This window comes from Apteryx rowi, unplaced genomic scaffold (genome assembly GCF_003343035.1).
Source record: "Apteryx rowi isolate R43461 unplaced genomic scaffold, aptRow1 scaffold_163, whole genome shotgun sequence".
NCBI lineage: Eukaryota > Metazoa > Chordata > Aves > Apterygiformes > Apterygidae > Apteryx > Apteryx rowi.
Window position 1 is genome coordinate 1,087,405 of NW_020447897.1, and position 10,014 is coordinate 1,097,418.

The following is a 10,014-nucleotide window of genomic DNA, read 5'->3' on the forward strand; positions in this document are numbered from 1 at the left end:
TTAAGACAGCAGCATAGAGCATGTATATTAAATTGTAAATTAATTATTTGTACCAAATCAATAAGAGGAATTCAGAGCAGAGTTCAGTTTCCTTTGAAAGAAAAGAAAAATTGTGAAGTTTTTATTATGGGATTGTGTAAATTTGTTTTGGGAGAAAGTTGTAGTAATTCTTTGTACTGTGGGTTTATTTTTCTCAACAGTTCAGGACGGCAGTTAAGTGAAGTCTTCATTCAGCTCCCATCTAGAAAAGAATTACCAGAGTATTATGAATTGATTAGGAAACCAGTGGACTTCAAAAAAATAAAGGTAAGAGCCTTGTATGTAAGTGGAGATTTCTACATTTCTTTTTATTGTATGGAAAGGTGAACATTAAGTCATCATTAAAATTATAATGACATGGATATTAAATTTACCTGTGTTTGTGGCTTAGATTTTAAACATTGTTATACAACTTGTTGTGAATTTGTTTAATGTATGTTGCAGTATTTCTGTATAATATCCAAGTCAAATAAAAATGCAGCAGTGTGACCTTTGGAGATGACATATCTGTTCTTTTTTTCTTTTTTTGAAGACCCAAACAATGAATCTGTAAGCATATCTTCAATAAAAATGTAGTGCTTGCAAAAATATATGGTGGTAGGTAAATGTAATCATTCCTGTCATCCCTAAACTAGCACCACATTTTGGAATAGCCAGGCTAGATCCAAATACAGGTGGACAGATGAGGATTAGGCAACTTGTTCCACCTTAGATGATGTCATAACTCTATGACCTTTGTTCTACTTCTGTGCTGGGAAGGAGAAACTGGGAACTCGTCTTACCCCAAAACCACAGTTTCTGTTGGTTTTGGCCCTTCCAGTTCATGTAGCAATTACATAATTTTTACTCTATTACTGTGATGGGTATTCTGTCAGGAATACGTTGACAATAGGTTTTAGAGTTTGTTTTGAACAGATACTTGTCATGACACTTATGTAAAATTGTTAAAGAGAACATGTTTTCATGTACTGAAATGTCATATTAACTAAGTGTCCTGTCTGCTATTTTTCTTTCCCCACCTCTGCCCATCCACACTTCTCATCTTGTCAACAAATGCAACAGGAGAGAATTCGTAACCATAAGTATCGGAGTCTTGGTGACTTGGAGAAAGATGTCATGTTGCTGTGTCACAATGCTCAGACATTCAATTTGGAGGGATCACAGGTCTGACTGAACTACTTTGTGTTAAACATGTTTTCCCTATATAATGTTTTCAATACTTGATTTTTATAATTACGTATATAAACTTATATTTGTTTTTGAATGAATGAGGGAATTCTGAATTTGTTTTCAAAGGATTTGTTTTTGATTCTGCATTTTTGAGATCAGTTTTTTCTGGTCTATGTGTAGTTTAGAGCTGTTGTAGGGCTGTTTGAATCTATGGTAGATGGCTGTGCTCTAGAGTCATATGTCAGTTTGGACTTGCCAGAGTGCATGGCAGAAGGAACAGAGGTAACAGTCTAGTTTAGAACCACATGGTGAGGAAGTGCTTAGTAGTAAACTTCAGCTCTGCTAACGGAAGACACAAACTTAAGGTTTGTCCAGCAATAAAGTTTTGTGTATATAGTTCATAGTCTCTGAATACGATGGTGAATATTTTTTTTTCTTGTTGGAAGATCTGTGCCCATTTTGAGGGGCAGTAGTAATGAATCTGAACTGGTTCCTAAAAATTTAGAAGGCAGAATCTGCCACTGGAGATAGATTCAGGATGCACAAAGGAATGCAGGGATGCGTGAAGTCCTGTGAATTCAGAACAGAAGACACTGGCACAAAAGGAAAGAATACAAAACCTTGATAACAGATGAGAAAGTTGGCTCTCAACACAGTAAAACRGAGTTTTGGATGCTCATTTTTATAGATGAGGTCTGAATAGTGCAAACAAAATATTACATTGAAATAGAGAACCTGAAGACCAGTTCTATGCACAAGAGAGAAAAATGACTTTATGGTTGACTTAAGGGGGCTGAAAGTTTGCCAGTGCCAATGCATCCTCCAAATTCCTAAACACTATTGATGACCCTTTGGAAATTGACAAATAAAAATGAAATTAAGCACACAATCAAATGTGAAGGGTTGTTAAATATAGCTTAACTGTTACATGATTATTTTTGTTATGTATGAAAAGAATAAAATATTTTCTGTCATGTGTACATGTCTGATATTTTAACTACATTTAGTATATGAAAACAGTCTAACATTATAAATGAATCAACTACAGTTATTTTAGCAAAAAAGTTAATGATGGTTGGAAGTATGAGATAGAACTTTACTAGTTGTCCAAATGCATATTGCTGGTTTACTGCTTAGTGTTGTAGCAGTAAAATAACTATGAATACATAATGAAAACAAATGGAAAAAAAATGAAGGAAAGCTGGTATCAAAAAGTATCACTGCAACATAAGAAATTGTTAGAAGCTGGTAGAGGAGATAAAAAGATGCAAAGAAAAAGCAGTAGTTAATTGAGAGAAGTAAATATCAGAATGAATTTGGTTACTCATGGGACATGGGTTTCTTGTTAGGGRGAGATGGTAGAATTGACAAGAATGATTGTATATGGGTAGAACTATTTAGCAGATATTTCTGCTCTCCCTTATGACTGAATGATGCAGAAATATTTTCCTTTCCAACATTACAACATTAAGCCATTTCAAAGCAGTCAGGATCATTATGGGTGTAAACTTGGGGGTAAACAAACAAGTTTTACCATGCTCAAGAGCAGTCAAACATAATAAAAAAACATAGCAGTGCTCACCAGAACGGGGGACAGTCTGCATTGAGAGGCTATTTTTCTAAAATGGACTTGGCAGTCAATGCAACAAGAGAGACTGTGTATGTCACATCATGTATTCTGAACAAAGTTTTATGTGATTCCTGTTGCTGAACCTGCAGAGTGTTAGAGCAGTTTTAGCAGTTTTAACATTATCCACGTTATATAATGGCAGTCAAAAATCCCTCCTTTGTCTTTCTCACAAATATCCAATTTCAGCTTATACAAGTCTTTAATTTAGCCAAGGAAATAGTATGACAGCCTGGATAGTTCAAATGATTATGATTAGAAAACCAAATGCATCTTTAACTCTGTACCCTTCTATTAACTACTCTGAATTTAGTTAGGATTTCTCAGCTGCTTTTGAGCCATTTGTGAAATCTTGTTTACTATAGAGATACATGCTGAATTGTCCAGTGCATTGTTTTCCACATTTTACCAAGCAATACATACATGTCATTTATTAAGACAATTATGAAGTCCCAGTTACTCAGCAAGACAGGGATATTTCTTTTGTGTGAATCCAAAAAATACATTACTAGCCAAAGGTAGTCCTCTCATTCATAAGTGCTTCAGTTTAAGATAAAAACTGAGAGACCAAGGGTATTTAGCAAGCTACAGAATGTTAGAGAATAAACACTAAGTTCAGGATAAGCACTGATTTTTAGTCTTGGATCTGAGAGGAGGAAAGGAATAAGCTGCTTGGGATAAATTATTTTCTTTGTAGTTTCTTTGGATTTCAGAACAACTAAGGATAATTAACAGAGAGGTTAGCCGTGTCTTGTTAGACTATAATCCAAATTAAGGAGCATACTACTGAACACTGTCACTTTGGCAGTTTTTCAAGAATGTTATGAACTAATGAAAATATAGCATAGTTCCTGTGGTAATAAAAATAATTAAGGAAGAAAAACACTTGTATTCGAGGAAGGACTCTAAGAGTGGTATTTCTGAGGCTCATTATTGGCAAATTTCTTCATTTAGAGCATGAAAAATTAATGTTGGCATTTCTTGTAAAATTCATGAAACAAGCATTGTTACTTCTAATTAAAAAAGGCCACATACTCTGTGGGTTTGCATTGAAAATGAAGTTCCATGCTGTGAACTTTTGATGATGCTTGACTTAACAGTTCTGACATAAGTTTGTATTCGTACCGTAGATCTATGAGGATTCCATTGTCCTCCAGTCTGTGTTCAAGAGTGCGCGACAGAAGATTGCCAAAGAAGAAGAAAGCGAGGATGAAAGCAATGATGATGAAGATGATGATGATGAAGAGGAGTCAGAGACAGAATGTGAGTCCCCTGCTAAAAGTTGAAAGGGAAGTACATATGGGGGTGGGGAGGGAGGTAGTTTTTTTTTCCCAGTTTCTGCACTGAGACTGGTTTTAAGGTTTAATTTTCCATTGTTGGAAGTAGTTTCTTATAAGGTTTGCTGGTTTGGCTGTTTACATTCCACTTAAATCTTTTGGCTACTCTACTCTGGCTGTACCTCTTAAGTATAGTAAACTATTTTTAAGCTAGAAAGAAATCATAGAGGTGCTTTGTGGGAGCAGATCTTACTGGCCATGAGTGTTTATAAACCCTCTGTTCCTATTTGTACTGTTTGTAAATTAAAGTGCCTGGAAAGGCTTTATTCATGGGTGGTCAACCTTTTGAACGTGATGTAACATATATAAAAATCATCACCTGGTTAAGAACCAGAAGATGTAGCAAACATAGCTCTGTGGGACAAGGACAAAGTAAAACTCTGGTTGTTTTGGAAGCAGGAAATGACACCTGTTCTTCAAGGGGCCCATCTAACCTGCTTTGGGATAGGACAGGGCTGGACTGAAAATTCAGCTGAACATGGTGCAGGAAAAGCTGGAGCATTCAAGAAGTGACCTCTCATCCATTGTTGAAATAAGTTGCAAATGAATATATTATCCCAATTGGTGAAAATCTTTACTTCCAGTTTGAACTTCAATCTGCTGCATGTATGCCATTCCACAGATTTACCTGTGTGTTGAAATTGTTGTAACACTCTGATGGCCAAAATTGAGCCAGGAGTGCCCATATAAAGGGCATCTCCATACTGCCTCTCAGTTGCCCTGACCAGTTCAGGTTTCCTCAGTTAGGAACATAACCTCTGAACCTGAAGTTCCTGCAGACTTGGAAATATGGTAGAGTGGGAAAGGAGGGATTCCTTCATTCTGCTACCTGCGACCCAGTAATTCTACCCATACCCTCCAGCTCCCCAGTCTGTCGGGTTACAGAACCTGTGCTGTTTTGTCCTGAGCTGCTCTTCACGTATGACAAGCAGCTGTGCAAAGTGTGAAACTTCATCAGTTCTTCTGGAAATGAGTGGTTATTCTTGAATTGAGCACTTAACATTTTCATCAGAAAGGTGTCAGCTCAGAATTTGCCAGTAACCTCCACGTGGAGTTTCTGTAGTTTAAAATAACAAAATTTCTCATTCCTACAAAAGATGAGCATTTTCTATGTGCAAGCAAGAAAAAATATTTTTAAATGTGCATCCCCTCATACAAAGTTCCCTGAATGTAATCACAGCACCAAATACTACCTATAGGTACCATCCATTTTCAGAGTGAAAAGAAGATACACATGGTCAATCTAAAGTTTTCCTGCACAGTTTAATACAAAATTTATTGTTACAACTGTTAAGAAGTAGACAAATAAGAGCAAATATTTCTTCTTAATTGTTCCACAGCCCAGATATAGAACAGAGAGAATATCTTTTCAGGCTGCCACCAGGGGTGAATTTCTGTGAATATGGACAGCATTTAAAAGCTGATAGGTGATTTTCAGTAGTTAATTTTGTTGAATTAGTGGGAAGTGGCAACATAGTAAATAAAGACAGATATTACATTCATGTGCACTGTTACACTTTTTGCAGCAAAATCAGTGAAAGTCAAAATCAAGCTAAGTAAGAAGGATGAAAAAAGTCGGGAGAAAGGGAAAGGCAAGAAGAGGCAAAGCCGAGCAAAAGCCAAGCCTGTTGTGAGTGATGATGATAGTGATGAGGATCAAGATGAAAATGTAAGTTTTGTTGACTGAGACTGTGGAAGTGGTTGCAGGGATTGCGACTCTCCCCTCTCCTGCTTGCTTTCAGAATTCTCACCTATTCATGCCTGGAAACATTAAGCGTGTTTTATTCTGTGGTCATCATCTTGAGAGAATGGGGGGTGGTGTTAACTGTGTCAGAGTGTGCTTATGAGATCTGGTCACAGTGCTGAAAGACAAGAAGTCTAACACGTTTGGAGCATATTTGTTGAAGCTGTTCCTACTTTCACCGAGCCTTTAAACTTCATGGTTTGTTTGCTTTTGTCCCCACACTAAAAACACTTAGGGTTGGGKTTTTTTTCTTTTTGTGGATGTTTCTATTAATGCAACGAATGAAAACAGACCTCTTCCCAGTCATTTTGAAAATGCTTGGACAGACAGGAAGAGCTAGTGTTTCCTGGCTGTGCCTTTTCTTCTCTAAAGAAGCCTACAGCAGTTGAATGAAATGTCATGAAAGAGAAATATTAGATAGGATAGTATATTTCTTAAGGCTATCTTGATTTGTCAATTTAATTGTCATTTTTTCTTTCTTTCTTTCTTTTTCCTTCTTTCTTTAGCAAATTCTGTAGAATAGCTGGCAAAGAATTTCTGACTTTTCTTGTGTCTCTTACCTCTAGGACCAGTCGGAAGCAAGCGGAAGTGATGATGAGTGATCCRTAGGGTTTATTTTCTTGGCAGAACTGACCCCCTCCCCTTATCTTCTCCCTTCTCCTATTTTACACCCAGTGAATTCATTTTGTCAAATAGACATTGGGTTGTTTCTGTATTCTCATTCTCTATAAACTAGCTTTAGGATAGTGCCAGACAAACATATGATATCATGGTGTAAAAAAGGAAAAATGTAACATATTGTGACCAAATCGGCCTCAAAGATTTAAAAACAAAACAACAAAAAAAGCTTTTGATGGAAAATGTGGGTTGATAGTATATTTCTATGGGCTGGGTTTAGCTTGGTAATGATTTGATTGTGCCTGGTTTTATTGTTTGATAGGATGTTTTTCAGTGGCATCAGAAAGACAAAAACGATGTCTTTTGTAGCATTGATAGCCAGGAGAAGCCATTAAAAGCCACTGGTTATTTTATTTTTCATCAGGCAGTTTTCCAGGTTTTTATTTGTTCTATATTGTTTTTTTTTTTTTTACACTGTGGTACATATATGCAACTTTGTTTAATAGCTTATAAATGTACAGTAGTTAGCCTTCACCCATCTTGTCCCACATATGTTTTTTCACTTTATGCTTGACGATCTTCAGAAAAATGCTTTTTGAATTGTATCAAATTTATGTCTACTGTAAACTTTGCTTAACTKTTTTCTCCTTGATTAAAAAAAAGTTGGGTTGAAAAATGCTATTGAATATTGCAATCTATATAGTGTAATGGATGGCTTCTTTCATCAGACTGATCTTCTATGTTACCAATGTGGATTATCACCTTTTCCCTAAAGTGTACTTAATCTTTGCTTTCTTTGCACAATGTCTTTGGTTGCAAGTCATAAGCCTGAGGCAAATAAAATTCCAGTAATTTTGAAGAATGTGGTGTTGGTGCTTTCCTAATAAAGAGATAATATAGCTCAATTGATACAGCCTTGTGTTATGAGTTCCATGAAAATCTTTTTCATGATGGGGACAAGAGTGCCTCCTGTAGATGGCTCTGTCGTAGTCTGTCCTGAACAGGAAAAACAAGAACTCATTCAAATTCCAAAGAAGTATTTTCAAAGACAGAATATTTTATTAAAATAAAACCTTGAAATAACAAAATTGCACCTTGAAATAAAAGTGTAATTCAATCTGTAATTGCAATTCAGGTGATTAAGTATTAAAATAAATGTATTTTTTCTTTTTTCTGTGAGAAAATATATATGCTCATGGGCTTCAGTGGGCATGAATGCAATTAGTTATGCAGACAGTCATGTAGGCAGCTGCCCCATCTATAAATCAGTTTATTTTCTTAATTATTATCTTGAGATATCACAAGTGAGATGTGGTACTGTAAACACTTCAACTCCATAATATCTACTGTTAATATTGCTGCTCCCTGTGGAAATCATAATTCTTGCTTTTTGAACATACACTGAGTATACAGTGGGCACAACTAGGACTTGAGTTGTAAATAGAAGATTTCTAAGTTACCTGAACCATTTGTTTTTAGTATGTGCCTGCATCACATCTCTATACTGCTCTCTTGTATACTAACTACTTTGGATTTTTCTACTTCAATTGCAGAGTGATTTGTAAGTTTCTCTGGTACCCATCTGTGTGTCCGCATATTGAAATAATGAACTAGATGTGACTGAATTAGGTAGTTAATCTAACAGATATTTGTTGACAAAGCAAAACTAAAGAGACTGTTGTTTACCCTCTTCTAAGACTCTTGAACTTACTATGCAAGGCTGATGGTGTATCTTCTAAGAACCACATGGATTGGTGCATGAAAAACACTTCTATGACCTTTGCTTAGTTTTAGCAACGTCAAGCACTTTATTTGTTGTGCTAGAGATGTAATAATCTTATATGGCAACAGTACTTCCAGCTGGGAGTAAGAGAATTTTGCTTGCTTGTAAGTTTGCCTTGAATGATGGGAAAAGAGATGGAAATCATCTGCCTTCTGAGACACCTGCTTGTCTTCCACAAGAGAGGTAGCTATGGTAATTTACGTTGCAGGAACTCCAAGTTTTGAAGCACGTTTTATGTGGTAGTTAGTTGGGCTCATGCTTTCCTGCCTTCTGAACTTAAGGGATTCTATGCATTATTTTAACAGAAGGTAACTGATGACTTCCCACGGTTTGGTGGCACTGAAAAATTAAACTTTCCCAGAAATAGTTCTTCCCCAAACACACTTCCTTCTGTGTGCCCTGCCTGAACTGGAGACAGTACCTTTGACAGATATGAGATAGTTTTGTCTGCAGAGACTGTTCTGTCTTTGGTTTCTGTGCTGTCAGCAGTGACTGAGTTCCAGAAGGTGATACATATATTTGATTTTTCCATTGAAAAATGAACTAAGTCTATCAACCCACTTCACATGATAAGAAACAGCTGGTAATAAGCTTCAGTCACTGCTGGTCTAGACTGGAGTTTAGYTGGTGACTTAGATGTAAAAGGCACAATATCTCAATGCCCATCCCCAGAGATCCTGTTGACATTCTAGTGACCCAGTTTGATTTATTTTTCAAGAACTCATCATTTACAGATGGGTGTTCAACTGGAGAATAAAACTGAACTAAACACCATGACATTTCTGTTTAAAATCAAAATAGCTTTATTTTAGTCAGTAACTATAAGCTGTATTAAGAAGCTGGTCTACATGAAGCAGTACATTCTAATTCTTAGCTGCAGTTTTTGTTTCTAATTATTAGTTTTAGATCACTTTAAAATGTCTTCAATTCCCCTTGGAGTTTCAAGAAAAATGCAGTTATTTTATCATTAGATTAAAATCAGTTTTATTACTATTATTATTAAGCCATGTTTATGCCTCCACTAAAGTTGGCCCTTTTATTTTGTCTGGGATTTGAATTCTGTTCCTACCCAGCTTAATTTTTTTCATTACTGTCTCACTCTCATTCTGTGTAAACTTAACTGCATTTTTCAAGATGAACTTTTCCCCAGTAATCTAGTCACATCGGTATCCTGGTTAAATCATTCTCATATATAACATTCCAAATTCTTTATGAAAAAAAGGAGGAAGCAACCTTGTTTTAAGGTTAGTATAAATCTGTGTTAAATATGGAAGCATACTTACCCATTTATAATATTCCCTTCCTAGTACAAAATGAAGACCTGTAAAGCACTTGGAGCACCTTCTGGATGATACATAGTAGAAGTACAATGCTATAATCCATATTAAGGGAAATTAATCAATTTTCTACCTGAATTTCAGCAACTGATTTTTAAAACAATCCTGTCTAATAAAATTGGATGCAGTGCGACTTGGGTGCTGTGGGAGGTAAGCAAAGTGAAAGAAATATGATGAGGTTTGCTTGTTGCATATTCTTATCCTGGGAAGTAGGCAGCATCGTAAGTSAGCCAGATGAATAACATTTTACAGCTTTTGTACATTGTGTATTATATTCTTTCTTCTCCCCTCGCTCACCTTCTGAAAGAAACAAAATGCATAGCCATTTGCTTTAATTAAAACAAATGGCTTCCTTCTTA

The 10,014-nt window shown here is 36.0% G+C and overlaps 1 protein-coding gene across 7 annotated transcripts in view; it reads left to right on the forward strand.

Moving 5' to 3' along the window:
- SMARCA2 (SWI/SNF related, matrix associated, actin dependent regulator of chromatin, subfamily a, member 2) overlaps positions 1 to 7,397 on the forward strand; it is a 124,087-nt gene extending 116,690 nt beyond the window's left edge. For 6 of the 7 annotated variants that reach the window (XM_026059974.1, XM_026059977.1, XM_026059978.1 and 3 more), the window contains 5 exons: positions 201 to 306; positions 1,102 to 1,203; positions 3,967 to 4,099; positions 5,700 to 5,842; positions 6,484 to 7,397. In XM_026059974.1, the coding sequence (XP_025915759.1) occupies positions 201 to 306; positions 1,102 to 1,203; positions 3,967 to 4,099; positions 5,700 to 5,842; positions 6,484 to 6,519 (520 nt within the window). In that variant the 3' untranslated portion in view covers positions 6,520 to 7,397. Of the gene's footprint in view, positions 1 to 200; positions 307 to 1,101; positions 1,204 to 3,966; positions 4,100 to 5,699; positions 5,843 to 6,483 lie in introns of those variants that run through there. The other variant, XM_026059980.1, reaches the window with a different exon arrangement.
- The last annotated feature ends 2,617 nt before the right edge of the window (positions 7,398 to 10,014 follow it).